The 14,488-nt window shown below is 34.9% G+C and overlaps 1 protein-coding gene across 1 annotated transcript; it reads left to right on the plus strand.

The window, feature by feature from the left end:
- The first annotated feature begins 6,594 nt into the window (after positions 1-6,594).
- LOC135785683 (uncharacterized) lies at positions 6,595-10,435 on the plus strand. The gene is made up of 6 exons (XM_065295151.2): positions 6,595-6,711; positions 7,332-7,523; positions 9,180-9,677; positions 9,755-9,824; positions 9,909-9,947; positions 10,039-10,435. Exons 2-6 carry the CDS (start codon positions 7,343-7,345, stop codon positions 10,103-10,105), a joined length of 855 nt encoding a protein of 284 aa, XP_065151223.2. The 5' UTR covers positions 6,595-6,711; positions 7,332-7,342; the 3' UTR covers positions 10,106-10,435.
- The last annotated feature ends 4,053 nt before the right edge of the window (positions 10,436-14,488 follow it).

The raw sequence follows: 14,488 nt of genomic DNA on the forward strand, positions 1-14,488 counted from the left end.
AAATGTAATGCCAACACAAAAAGTGTCCAGTTTCTTTAATGTTTTAATACATTTAAAGGTACATTATATAATTTTCAAACATTATGACAATGTCGTGTTTTAATGTTTTCACAATGTTTAAAACGGAAATTTTGTATATGTTAAGAATAAACTATATTTTAAGTAAAACTATATACAGTGTAAGGGACACACGGATGGTGAAACTAGCCCTCATTTATCACATCGTGTTTTAGGTTTCAAGAAATTAATTAACCTATATGGTGGTTTGTGAGATGTTGGAAAACAGTGCCCTTTCTCATACACAGACCAGGGACTTTGTAGCCCAATAAAACTCTTTTATAGCAACCATGCCACTTATTTAGCACATGCTGTCTGACTGAAAACATAATGAAAAAACTGTTTTAAGGGATTTGTAAATAAATTTTTCGGAGGTTTAAGTGCTTATTTTGGACTGGGAATGGCATTTTGAGTTCAGGAAATTGCAGTATTTATAATACAAGGAAATCTTTTTCTATTATAACTGAATTAAAAACGTTATTTCAAGCATTTGTGAATTTTTCTTGATGCATGGTGACACAAGTTTAGTGGGTTTAACAGATCATCCGCACTGTAAAAATTATATCAAATAAACATATATTTTTTACTTTTGAAAACTAACAATTTCAACTTGTTTTTATAAGTTATGTCAACTTAAATATTGTCAAAACCTAAAATAGTAGGTTGAATCGACAAAATTTAACCCAGGTCATGACATTATTATTCACATTTTGTATCTAAATTAGTAAGATCAACCGCCTTTGTTAACAGAAGGTAAACAGCTCTCTTCAACAACATTTTTATATCATATTACTTGGAATAAAAAACGTCAAAGCTTAAAGCCCAAATAAAGGCATGTGATTAAAGCTGCAGGCCATTTAAATGTCTGTTTTAATTCAACATGACATAAATATAAATTATGTATATTTATTATGTCTGAAGTCATGGGTTTGTTTCTACATTACATCCCAAAACACGGCATGTATTTTTAAAGATAAATAATTTTTAAGAGGATCGTCCAAGTTGCTGACAGAATATTTTAAGCTCAATCAAACTTCATTTTAACTGCTTTATCAAAGTGATTGTAAAAACGTTAAATATTTGGGCTTGAACATCTGTGACGCACAGAAACCATCAGAACAAACCCCAGCAGACTGCAACATGACGATAAAACATAACAGGAATAAAATTAGAATGATAAATCAGTTCTGGGCTATTCAAATGAGACATAAAGGGAGGGGTGATGTGTTTTTGTATTTCTTCTGTAAGAATAATTATGTAAATTATGAAATTTAATGCATGCCTGAACCGCAGTCTCACATCCATACATTTTTTTTTTAACTAAGGTGAACAGGTTACAAACTTATGTGGGGTTAACTGTTTACACATCGTGGCAGTTAAATTAATAATGCACACTCAGACACTATGTAACCTCCACACTCTTGTAAACGGTTTGAACAAAGCAAAAGCTTGTGCTTAGCTAAAGTCACTGTAATTTATTGGTTTGTGTGTCTGACTACAGGTGCATTTCTGCAATAAGCTCATAAAAGAAAGGGATGAGGGTCGATTACTCATAGAGTGGAGGGACACAGGGGTTCGAGGTGTTTAAAACAGGTGCGTCATCTCCTGAGGACATCGCAATTATAACCTTTATATTCAACATAATCACAATAATCATGCATATACGTACTGTAATCGTAAGCATCTACATGATTTATAGGTTCAGTCACAGGACATTAAAATCACAGTGCTTTACCTGAACGTCAAGCTGAGAGAATCACTTACTGAAAAGAAACCTGCAAAAAGCCAGATGAATACTGACATTAATGTCATGGAGACATTTTTAACAGAAATAAAAAAAATCTATTTTAAAGCAAAATATGTCACAACAAGTAAAAGAATGTATTAGTTTAAAATGCCAAAATGAAGACAAAAGGGATTTAAACATCTAATGTAATGAAATACACCTGTGCTTAGACACATGACTGAACTTGAACAGAACTGAGGCTAGCATTTTTTCGTATGTTACTCTGTTTGATATTTTGGTATCTAATTCAAGGTCCTTCGGACATTGTTACATGTGTGCAGATATTTTGTTTGCCTTACTGAATACAGTCATTCATGAGTTTGTTATCAGTCATAAACACAAAAAATTAAAGGTACGTTGTGTATTGGAAATGGGAACAGCTTAAAGTTAATTTACAGTATGTTTTAGAAAGCTTTAGGTTATTCCATATATAAAAAATGAGTTTTGTCTGTTGTCCCTGAAGGAGGGACTCGAACCTGACTCACCTTATGCTTCAAACAAAACCCCTTCCTTAAAACTCTTAAAGGGATATTCCACTTTTTTAAAATATGCTCATTTTCCAGCTCCCCTAGAGATAAACTTTTGATTCTTACCATTTTGGAATCCATTCAGCCGATCTCGGAGTCTGGCCCTCGCACTTTTGACATAGCTTAGCACAGTCAGTTGACTCTGGCTGCATCTGAAAACTCAAGGCAGTGACTCGTTGCCTCGCTGCCTCATGAGGAAATGACTTCGGAGGCATGAAGGCAGCTCAGAGAAAGACTTTTGGACACACTTCAAAGGCAGCATGTTTGAAATATAAACAGAGAGCCCCTTTGTGATAACTAATCACATATTTGAAAACTACAATACAAATTTCTCGCTAGAAATGCAATTAAAAGGTGTAAAAGTGAAAATCTACCTTTATTTACACTAAATTTGTGCTCCAGTCGCGTCCTTGGCCGCCATTATATTTTTTCGAACTCGACCGGGCTCGACCAATCACATTCTTATAGTACGCCCACGCATAGGTATCTCAGGAGATAGGAAGTAAACCTAACATTGAATTCGGACATGCCTTGATGCCTTCCTGCCTTGGAAAGGCAGCAATTAAGAGTTTTCAGACGCAGCCTCTGATTAGACACTTAGCATTGTGCTAAAAATAACCAAAGAGTTTCAATAGTTTTCTATTTAAAACTTGACTCTTTTGTTGTTACATCAAGACCGACGGAAAATTAAAAGTTGCTATTTTCTAGGCAGATATGGCTAGGAACTATACTCTCAAACTGGCGTAATAATCAAGGACTTTGCTTATGTAACATGACTGTAGCAGGCGTAGTGATATTACGCACTGCCTGAAAATAGTCCCCTATTGAAAGTAACCAAGGGGACTATTTTCGGGCAGTGCGTAATATCACTATGCCTGCTGCAGCCATGTTACATCAGCAAAGTCACTGATTATTACGCAAATGAGAGTATAGTTCTCATAGCCATATTAAAACTTTGTTTTGGATATTTTTATATTGCAGCACTGAGAGATACACAGACTGTTTCTACATCAAGGCTGTTTGTTAGTCATATGAGAGTGTAAAAAATACATCAAGAAAGAGAATTGAATAGGTGAGTAATGCTGCTGGTTGAAAATGTCAAGTCTTTCACTGTTCTGTTGTGTGTGAGGAGTTAGCATTGCTCTCTGTCAACCTCAGTAAAGTACAATTACAAAAACCTTTACACACACGCGCACACAAACAGAGAGAGAAAAGAATCTTGATGATATGGCCAAAGAAATCCTGAACACACAGCTTTATAAAAACGATATCATAAATCAAAACTTTTACACTTTTTAATACTTTATCAACATGTTCAGCTTTAAAAGATGAAGCAAAATTTGGATTTCTCATATACGAACCCCTTTACGAATCCTTCAATTCAACAGAAATCAACATACAGGAGGGTCTCTGAAGTAAAAAAACAAAGTTTGATAAAATAGTGAGTTATTTATGAGCACTCAGAAACCACATACACTCTAAATGTGTTGTCCCAAAAGTTGTGTAACTTTTAACACAACTTGTGTTGTCACTTTTATATATTTTAATACAAAACAAAATGACACATAATGTGTTTAATAACATGACACAAAAAAATGTGTAAAAAATGAACACATCTTTTCTTGGAGTGTACAAGCAATTATCAGTCATCATCTTTGTAATAAAAAACATATTAAGAAATACTTTTACAATTTAATGCTTATAAATGCACTTAATGTTAACACTTTCCTTCTACAACTTTGGACGGGTCAGAGTTTAAAAGCACTTCATCTTCTGATGTTTTTGCCCTTTCGATCATTTATGAAAGAACAGGGTGGTGATATTTAAGCATGTGAAGGTTGTTAAATGTGAGATTTGCCTACAAAGTCTGCAGTCTGTTAACTAGCATCTGCAAAGACACTGAATGAAGGAAAATGATCCGCTTTCATCAGATTTGACGTTAATGGTGAAGCAATGATGCATTCACAGACCATATACACAATATTTGCAAGGACACAAACACAATGTGTCCACAAAAATGTATGGTGTTGTGACTTTGACAGGTTTATAAAGATCAACTATAGGTTTTTAAAGCTTAGCATTATGTTGAAATACATTCAGATAATATTTTACTTTTATGTGACCTCTTATCATGAGGTCATGTGTTTGAGAATTTTAATAATTTATTATTATATGAGGATCCTGGGGTGTCACTTTTAAACACATCCTTTGGAAATTGTACTTAAAATTAATTTTGATACATGAGTATCTACATTACAGTAAACATTGTCCAGAGTTAGCGGCATTGTTTAGTAAATATTTTTTTTCTAGAAGAGATGTCCAAAATATCTTGTAAACATCTGTTTCACAGTGTGTTTTAGGAAGGATGTGAGGGTTAGGAAGTGATCGTGGTACAGTTATATTTTTGAGTGAACTATCACCTATTTAATGACAGTCATCACTGTTCAGCTCCAGCAATCACACATCTGATAGACTTGTTGGAATCTCTCAGTTTCTTAACATTTCAAATCATCCTAAAAGACTTTTACCCCATCCTTCACTTATAAAGGTCTGTTAAGACATTCGCGTAAGCGTATTTGCCCATGCAGGACGATGAGAACATTAGAAATCTTGCATGTGATTGGATGTTTCTGAGGACCATTTCTTGTGCAATGGTGCATATGCTCTTAATGGTCCTTGAAGAACCTTAAGGTGCAGATAATAACACATTGGATCTTTATTTTTATCTGTACGGAGGCTTTTCAGCTGAGCTATTTGGTTTTTCAGAGTTTTTTCAATATGTGATTATGATGTTTTCATTGTAAGATTTGGATCTTAAACGATGTCCTAAAGAACTAGATAACATATGAGTTGAAACAAAATAGCATAGCATTGGCTTATGCCTAAGGTTATTTGTTAGTTTGTGCCACACTATTTTAGCCACAGGCATAAGTGTTACCTTATATGTATGTTTGTGTTCCTGTAGCTCACAATGATACAGGTTATAGGTTTGTGTTCCAGAAAAAACACATACTGATAAAAGATATGTATAGCTTGAATTCAGTTAAAGGTGCACTGTGTAACTTTTAGAAGGATTTCTTAACAGAAATGCAATATAATATACAAAACTATATTATCAGTGGTGTATAAAAACTTTACATAATGAACTCTATTGTTTTTTTTACCTAAGAATGAGCCGTTTTTATCTATATACTGTACACCATGGACACTTATTTGGAAGTCGGCATTTTGCGCCACCAAGTTTCTACCGTAGCCCTAAATGGACAAACTGCTCTACAGAGCACATTTCATCATTATATGTTGTCTCAGATGACAACATGTTGTCTTGTGGTGTTACCGTAGTTTATCTATGCATTTCGAAATGAAGGGGTGAGCAGCGGACTGAGCCTTTGGCTAAAATCTATACAGTGCATCTTTAAATTTAATGTTTTTAAACATTAAATTTTTCATGCAATCTAAATATTATACATTTTCAACTTCTCTATAGGAAATGTAATCATATAGTTTTTAGGAATAATGTCTTTGAAACACTTCAAATCCCCAAGAGCCTTCAATGCTGTTTAAACTGTTTCAATAAACTCCCAGTAATTCACTGAAATGTTTTGTATGATTGTATCCATGTTCTGATTTTGCAATCATTTATTATGTGAACATACCAAAAATAGCAAATTAAAATATGAGCTGTTTTTATCATTGTGACTCATCTGCTGAAAGTTTTTTTTAAGTAGCTTTTAAAGAATTCCCTGGTACACATCACTTGGCCAAGTTTATTGATGTTAGTCAAAAATAAAATCTTTTAAAAGGCTTTTTAGGGTTCGACTGTTGTCGTAAGGAGAGCTTTGTAAACGTTAAAGGTAATTAAACCAAATATTTAATTCTTCAGTTCTATAGTTTGCTTTTACAGTAAACCAAGCATTCCAGCAAAGCGCCACACATACTCAGTTATACGGTTTCTATATGAAGTTTACATTTACGTTATCAGATGTATATTATCGTGGTAATCCATACATGCGCTGTGTTTTAAAATAATCCTTTATTTGCATAACCTATTCACTGTGAAACTTTGCATTTCTTATCTGATATCAGCTGATAGAGTTTAAAAACATAAAGCATTCCAACACCCTTTAAATACACTGTGACACAGTTTCAAAACTGAAAGAACAAACAAAGATATAAAACAATAAAAGAATGAAGCTTTTGTCTTCAATATTGGTTTTGGTGGGACTGCTGTACATTACTGATATGATTACAGGTCACCGTTACATATATAACAGAGCCGTAAAGAGCAACATAACACTCTCATCTGTATCTCCGACAAGCATCTTCTCAGTAGATCCTCAGGTAAGACCTTTCGATTAAAATATATTATTTTATTACTATAGCAAACACATTTGAATCGGTTTTGAAGTATCTTCAATCTTGCAAGTACACTTTGTATGACCATTGGTTCTTTCAAAATGACCTTTCGTTTTTTTCCACACATTAATTCAGATGGCATCTAACAGATTTGTCATGTTGGTTTTGGTAGTCATAACTGTCAGTATCATTTTACACACCACTTGAGTCTGTGTGAAACAGCTGTCATGTTTCACTGTCTTCTTATAAACGTGTCTCATGTCTATAGTGTGTTTAGCTTTTATCATTGTACTAACATGTGTCCAGTTATTCCAGAATTATTCAATGTTCTCTCTTATTAGGTGCACATTTAGGACAATTGTGGTTATTTCTGGATGTGTTTAAAAGCAATTTTTTGTGAATATTGCATCAATTTGAGTCAGTCCAGGGCATTTCAATTTATATGGGCATTTTTTTCCAGTTGTTTGACTCTGAACCGCAAACTTTAAAAGTTTGATTTGATTCAGGACCTGATTTGATTGATTTTTGTCCTGTCAGAGAAAGATTAAGAGGTGATCTCTTACTGAAAATGTTCTCTGGATTTATTCATTGTGTTTGATCTACAGGTATCAGAGAAATGGAAAGCGTTTCCTCACTAAAGATGTTGGCAGTTTTGGCTTTGGTTTTGCTGGTCTCCAGTGTGAATGAAGGACGCATTCTGACTAAATGTGAATTAAAGGCTCAGCTGGAAGCCGCTCAGTTTCAGATTGTTAAGACCATGGGAAAAGATAAGACTGTGGAAGATCTCATTGCCAAATGTGAGTATATTTAAAGAGCTCAGATGCAAAACCTGATAAACGCCACCTTTGTCAAAAATGAAATATTGACCAAATGATCTCGACATGTAATAAATGTTCATCAAATACCTTACGCTTCAAATACGCTATGCTTGTGAACACCAGCTAAACCAACATATGTGAAGTTGTAGCCCACAATAGCCCACCGATAATTTATTATATCATGTTAAAATTGCCACTTTGTAGGTGCGGTCAAAAATGTGTCGTTTTTGGGTGTGTCTTTTAAATGCAAATTAGATTATGCAAACACTGATCACCATAATGTTGGTTTATATATACCATAATTTTTTTTCTCAGGCGAAATCTGAATGACCTAATAATGACCACATGCTTGCAGAGAATGGTTTACCAAAACAAAAGTTACTGGGTTGTTCATTTATTTGCATTTTCTAGGAACTGGGGACCAAATTATAGCACTTATACATGGAAAACCACAGATTTTCACGCTATGACCCCTTTAAGTCCCCTGCAAATACTTCCTGAATTTTATGTGGCTGTCACGTGGATCACAGCTCCCCCTAATGTGTCGTTCAGTTTATTTTTACGTTCTGACTCATTAGGTGTGTTCGACTTCATGCAGCCCTGCAAAAACTGACAGGCGGACGACTTCAAAGTACCACATCCGCCTATCGGTTCTTGCAGCGTCACATGAAGTCGAACAAGCCTATTATTTGCCATGTTTATAGTTGCATATCTAAAGATTTCTGACTTTTTTTTCAGAAGTAGAAGTTTTAGTCAAATAAGCCTGCAGCTAAAACCCTCTAAATATGGTAATTAACAATGATATTACAAAAGTGACATCTGTGAAAAAAATGCATTTAAAATACTAAACTGATAACATTTTCAATGGCATTAAAGGGAAGTTACTGAAACTTAACATAAGAGCATGATAAAAAATGCTAATTTACAAGAAAACTTGTGAGATGCACTTAGAGCATTTTGCATCTGAATGTTTCATTTGCTCTTTTTCTAGCTAATTCAATGATTGTAGTGTAACTTTGGTTACCCTTTACATTAATATTTAAGTGAAAACAAAAACTTTTATCAATTTTATAATATGATTTACTCATTTGTTCACATTCATGTCATTGCATGTATCGCTTCCTTTTTTCTGTGAAATCCAATAATGCTTACAGACTTTTCATACAGTAAAAGTGAAAGATTGACAGGACTGGCGACCAAAAATAACCATTAAATAGCATGATAAGTGTCCTTTTGACTTGTCACAACTCTTCAAAGCTATACAATAGCCTTGTGTCTGAAACTGAAACAGCAAGAAATCCCAGAAATCAATTTTGTGTTTTAAAGATGTCCAATAGCCATCCAAACACAGACAAAATGTCTAAGCTGAAAAAAGGACAAATTTGGGCTGTCAGTGAAAATGTAATACACGTCTAACCGTACCCCAAACATGAAATAAAAAAATATCTAAAACACTGTTGACTTTCCTTGCATGATGAAATATCTTCTGGTAAGTTATTTAGGAAAAAACAACATGTAACCAAATTCAAGTTTATTTTAGAAGTGGGTTACTCATAACTATATCGGGTCTATAGTTAATCTAGATGAAATGACAGCTATTGAATCTTAACCAAATGCATTTACTTTCTATTGCAGTGGTTTGTAATGTGGAAAACCTTTCAGGATTTAACACCAGCCTTATCACCAGCATTCGGATCAACCCAGAGGAGGTCAGACCTCCTGTCAGACCCCCGTTCCAAACCTCTTCCCATCCAAAAGCCGAAGAACCTAAAGAAAAAGATGAAAAGAAAATGGAAAAGGAACACATAATTCCTGTCCAACCGCAAAGAAATCCCAAGGGACGACCGGAAAGATCTCTTCCTGAGGGAACGATCATTCCCAATGTTACACAAGCAGAAAAGAATCTCCTGTTGATGTGGCACCGTGGTCTGTATCCAAAAAAGTCCCCCGTTGACTCATCTGGAAGTCATTCAGAGGAGTCGTCCGAAGAGAGCGGATCCGGAGACAGCTCGGAGGAGAAGCTTGATGACGTCATAACACATAACCTGTTCGGCATCTTCCAGCTGAGCGATCACATGGCCTGCGATTCCGGATCCAACAGAACCCTGAACCTCTGTGGTTTGGAGTGCAGTGGTAAGAATCTGAGATTGCATTTATAAATTGATGTTCAGTTCAAACAATTGATGGTTTTCATGTCTTTTTCTTACAAGCTCTTGTTGATGATGACATCACTAATGATGTCGTCTGCTTGAAGACTTTGGGAGAAATTGCTGGCACTTTGTAAGTTCACATGCACACAAACCTAAATGTGCAAATGTGCATGCATATCACTTCCATATAATTCATCTCTCATCTTCTTTTCAGCAATGGCTTTGGTCCCAAAAAGAAATTTGTTGCTAAGATGTGAGTACAAACACTTATGAAACTGTCATTTTTTGCAAACGTTTTTACACCCACATCACTGAGCTCTTGTACTGTGTTATATGTGTTACAGGATGGCAATGCTGTCAGTAAAAGAGTGTCGCTCTATCACTCCTACTAAATACTTTGCTGAATGTTGAAGATGAAGCGTCTACATCAGAAAATGGAGCAAATATCCTATTCATTCAAAAGATGTACTTTGTATCATCTAGAGACCTCATGAAATAAAATTTATATTGTTTTAACTTTTAGTGTATTCCTGTAACCTTTGAGGCCATCCATGTGCTGCTCCTAAAAGTTCAAATTAACTTCATACAGATTTATCTATTCCAGGCAGACAAAAAATATTATTGACCCATCTTGTTTGCAGAGCTGCAAACAAAACTGTTAAGAAAATGTCCCTTTCTATAAAGACTTGCAACTAATAACAAGTAGCACGTCATTGTTCAAAGCTGTGACAACTAAACACTACTGCTATTGAAAAGAATTGAGATGTTCTCAAATTAGCTGCCATTATCTAACAATACACTCTAAAAACAAATGGTGCTATATAGCACCAAAAGTGGTTCTTTGCTCGTAATCATAGAAGAACGGTTTTTAGTGCCATATAGCACCGGTGAAGCACCAGTGAAGCACCTGTGTAGAACCATACTGTATAGTGCTTTGTAGAACCATATGTGGTGCTATAGTGGTGCTATATGGCCCCTATATGGTTCTACACAGGTGCTTCACCGGTGCTATATGGCACTAAAAATTGTTCTTCTATGGTTACGATCCAAAGCAACAGTTTTGGTGCTATATAGCACTGTTTGTTTTTTTAGAGTGTACCATAGGTTGACGGCTTCATGATTATTGTCATTTTAAAAGCACACCGTCTGGTGACTTACACGACATCTGCATTGACTGAATAATTTTAGGGTCATTTTGATGGTGTTTGGACTCCAAATGATTAACTATTTCTGATGTCCACATTACTGGTGGTAAGCCACTGTGAGGACTGTCATGGTAGTAGATTAAATGACATTCAAACACTAAGGGGCGGTTTCCCGGACCAGGATTAGCTTAATCCAGGACTAGGCCTTAGTTTAATTAGGAAATACAACTAGTTTTAACAAACATGCCTAACTAAAAACATTACCTGTGTGCATTTTGAGGTAAAACAAAGGGCACTGATGTATTTTAAGATATGTCAGTGCAAGTTGTTTTCAATTTGGAGAGCTCTTAAAAGTGTTTAAGTCTAGGACTAGTCTAATCCCTGTCCGGGAAACCGCCCCTAAATGCTTTTTATTATTTGGTCTGTCAGTTCCTGCTTGTCATGCATTTTTATCACTTACTAGCAGAGTTTTAAAATCCAGGCATCATTTCACAGACTAGAAATTTACATTCATATGGTCAAAAACGGACCCAAGCTGTCACTGGGGCCATAGGCGCCAATCCCTGAAATGGCCAAGCACCCACGGAAAAACGCAAGATATGCTCAAATAATTTTAATCTCTCAAATAATTTTTAGTCTCTCTTATTGGTGGATCTCGCGAGATGTAATATCTACAATGATTTGATGAATAATCTGAATAAGGGAGCCATGTGGAAAAAACAATCTCCCACTTTGCTCCTTCTTTCCAAAGCGATTGGGCGCTCCTGTAGCGTCTGCAGTTACAAAGCACCCTACACTGCAAAAAAATGACTTTCTTACTTAGTATTTTTATTTTGTTTTCAGTACAAATATAAACAAATCTTAAATCAAGATCTATTTTTATCTGAGAAAATAAGTCTAGTTTTTAAACAAAAAATATACAATTTAAGTGAATTTGTGCTTAAAACAAGCAAACAATCTGACAATAGGGTGACATTTTTTCTTGAATTGTTTTTAATCATGTGTTTCATGTGTTTGAATCAAGACTTTTTTCTTACGCCTTTTGCAGATTTTCTTGGGTTTTTTGCTTATCAAGGGAATGCTTCTTGATTTAAAAATGTGTAGATATTTGTACTAAAAAAAACAAGACAAAAATACTAATTAAGAAAGCATTTTTAATTTTTTGCATTATAAGCACTGTCCCATAATATGCATTCTTTATATGCATTCTTTGGTATCAGTATGGTACTTGTATGAAATCTTTAGGTGCAAAGGTGTACTTTTAGTAAGGGTACCACACCAGTGCTAAGGACCATTTTTTGCCAATTTTTTCTTTTACATCACTAAAGTTTATACTTATTACAAAACTCTGCCACTAAATAAAACATCAAAATTAGTGCTCAAGCCTAGACAGAAACCAAATTGTTGCTTTATTTTTAACGACTTGGCTCGGATGCACGCATACTCATTGTGCAATGTTGATGCAGAACACATACAATCATTTTAGTTCTCATGTAACCACATCTCATTGCTTGGTCTCTCTCTACTGGTTTGACATCATCTTTTAAAATTGACTTATACAATAGCAATATTTGACACAGCATAGCTTTAAACAGGCCCCATTAGCCTTCATAATGACAATTTTCACAGCGGTTTTCAAGTGGCCGGCCGGGAGCTGTCTGCACATTTCCAGGTCATTCAGAAAGCGTATCAGGTTGAAATAATAAGACTGAGATTTAGACCAGCAAAGCTTTTACAATGAAAGGATTAAATTGAAAATCATTCAACTGAAAATACAAAATGGAAGGTTAATAATTCAGGGTTGGTTTTTTAAGCTTATCTTCACCTTATTACAGATAACAGCGGAATCCAATTTATAAATCAGTTGAATATTTAATCAATTTTTATATTAGAAAATCTGGAAACAGGGACTCTTTAATAAATGCCAAATGTAATATTTCAACCAAAACCTAACTGGGAAATAACCGATGCATTTAAATGAAATCTGAAATCTAATATTGTGCATATTAAAAGCTTTAATCTGTAAGGTCAAATTTGTTGACTTATTTAAAAATGCCTCCTGAATAAGGAAAACGTTGGTCACATTAATTTTTGTCTCTTATTTACTTAAACCTACTGGAAGTAATGTTTGAAAAAATACAGAACATTATAATATATACAGTATATACTGTATACAATATATACATACAGTACAGTATAATGCATGGAATAAATAATGAATGGATATTAATCCACATCACTCAACTGTCTGATAACTTATATGCAACCATCAAAAAAGGCCCTGTAAAAATCTGTATTTCTTTTGATCATAAGCAATGCAGCTCCTGAAACCAATTGCCGAAGAAAAGAGAAAATTAATTGGTTGACATGGTGGCAGGTATTAACAGAAAGACCAGCTTAAAAGGTTTGACATTTTCAGAACTTCCAGGGTAAGCTGTCCTCAACCTACCCCTGCTAGCTAAACAAACCACACAACTTCAAAGAAAAATTCACAAAAGAAGTGTTATTACTAATTTGATATTTGTATATGTCAAAGTCACTTCACAGCAGGTTCACTGTGCTTTTGTAAATCTGAACAACACTTTATGAGATGGAACAGAAAACCCACTCAATTTACCACCAATCAGTTTCCTTTAAATCTTTACTTTAAGGCTTGAACTTCGTCAAACAAAAAAATACTTGTTGGGGTACAAGAACATTGGGTCCAAAAAACAATTTACGCTAATTTTATTTAAAAAAGTATATTTATTCAGCATTTATATTAATAGTTTCATTTAAAACAGTTACTGCTGAATTTTCTTTTTTCTTCTTTTTTTAATTTTCACTAGATGTGTTGTCCTTAACTAGACACAAGATGTGTTATTTTAACACATTCGTTTTAACTCTTTCACCGCCAGCGTTATTAAAAAAAGTTGCCAGCCAGTGCCAGCGTTTTTCATGATTTTCACCAAAGTTTAATGCCTTCCAGAAAATGTTCTTTTTTAAATAAATAAACATACAATATACCAAATGAAAGAACAGACCCTCTGCTTTCAAACAAAAAAAAAACGTTTCATCCTACCTTTAGTGGTTCTTTTGCAATCAGCTTTTGAATATGGGTAGGTTTTTGCAAAAACAGCATATTTTGAGCAAAAAGCAGAAATAATTCCATTTTTGTGACGGACTTTTCATAGAGATCCCATTCAGAGCGATCTTTAAAACAGACACGGACATGCAGCAGCTTGCCATAGGGCAATACTTCCGGGTTTAAAAAGTTGCGGAAGGGCGCCACCTGGTGGATAATAGCGGTATTGCGGAAAGACGGAAAATCTCGTCATTGGAGATATCTCGTCAATGGCGGGGAAAGAGTTAAAAGTGAAGCTTCCGGAAACAACGCCATCTTGGACTCGCGATTCACTGCGCAACGTAGCTATGGAAACGAGAGCTCACTACGTTCTCTCATGCATCGCGTGTGTCCAAGATGGCGTCGTTTCCGGAAGCTAGTTATTAAAGTTTATCCCGCATTACCCGCAGAGGACCTTTGTTAACCATTTGGAGCCGTGTGGATTATCTCTGTGAAGAATAAATGCACTTTTGGGGGTTTAGAGTCAGAAGTTGCCTGATCTCTGTTTTCTTCGATTGGAAGACACATTAACAAAAATAACTCCAA

Source organism: Paramisgurnus dabryanus, chromosome 4 (genome assembly GCF_030506205.2).
Source record: "Paramisgurnus dabryanus chromosome 4, PD_genome_1.1, whole genome shotgun sequence".
In the NCBI taxonomy this organism is placed as follows: domain Eukaryota; kingdom Metazoa; phylum Chordata; class Actinopteri; order Cypriniformes; family Cobitidae; genus Paramisgurnus; species Paramisgurnus dabryanus.

Coding starts and splice junctions, on each gene's coding strand:
- LOC135785683 (XM_065295151.2), top strand. CDS start 7,343: ATGGAAAGCGTTTCCTCACTAAAGATGTTGGCAGTTTTGGCTTTGGTT. Junction 9,825..9,908: donor GGAGAAATTGCTGGCACTTT/GTAAGTTCACAT, acceptor TCTTCTTTTCAG/CAATGGCTTTGGTCCCAAAA. Junction 9,948..10,038: donor AAGAAATTTGTTGCTAAGAT/GTGAGTACAAAC, acceptor TATGTGTTACAG/GATGGCAATGCTGTCAGTAA.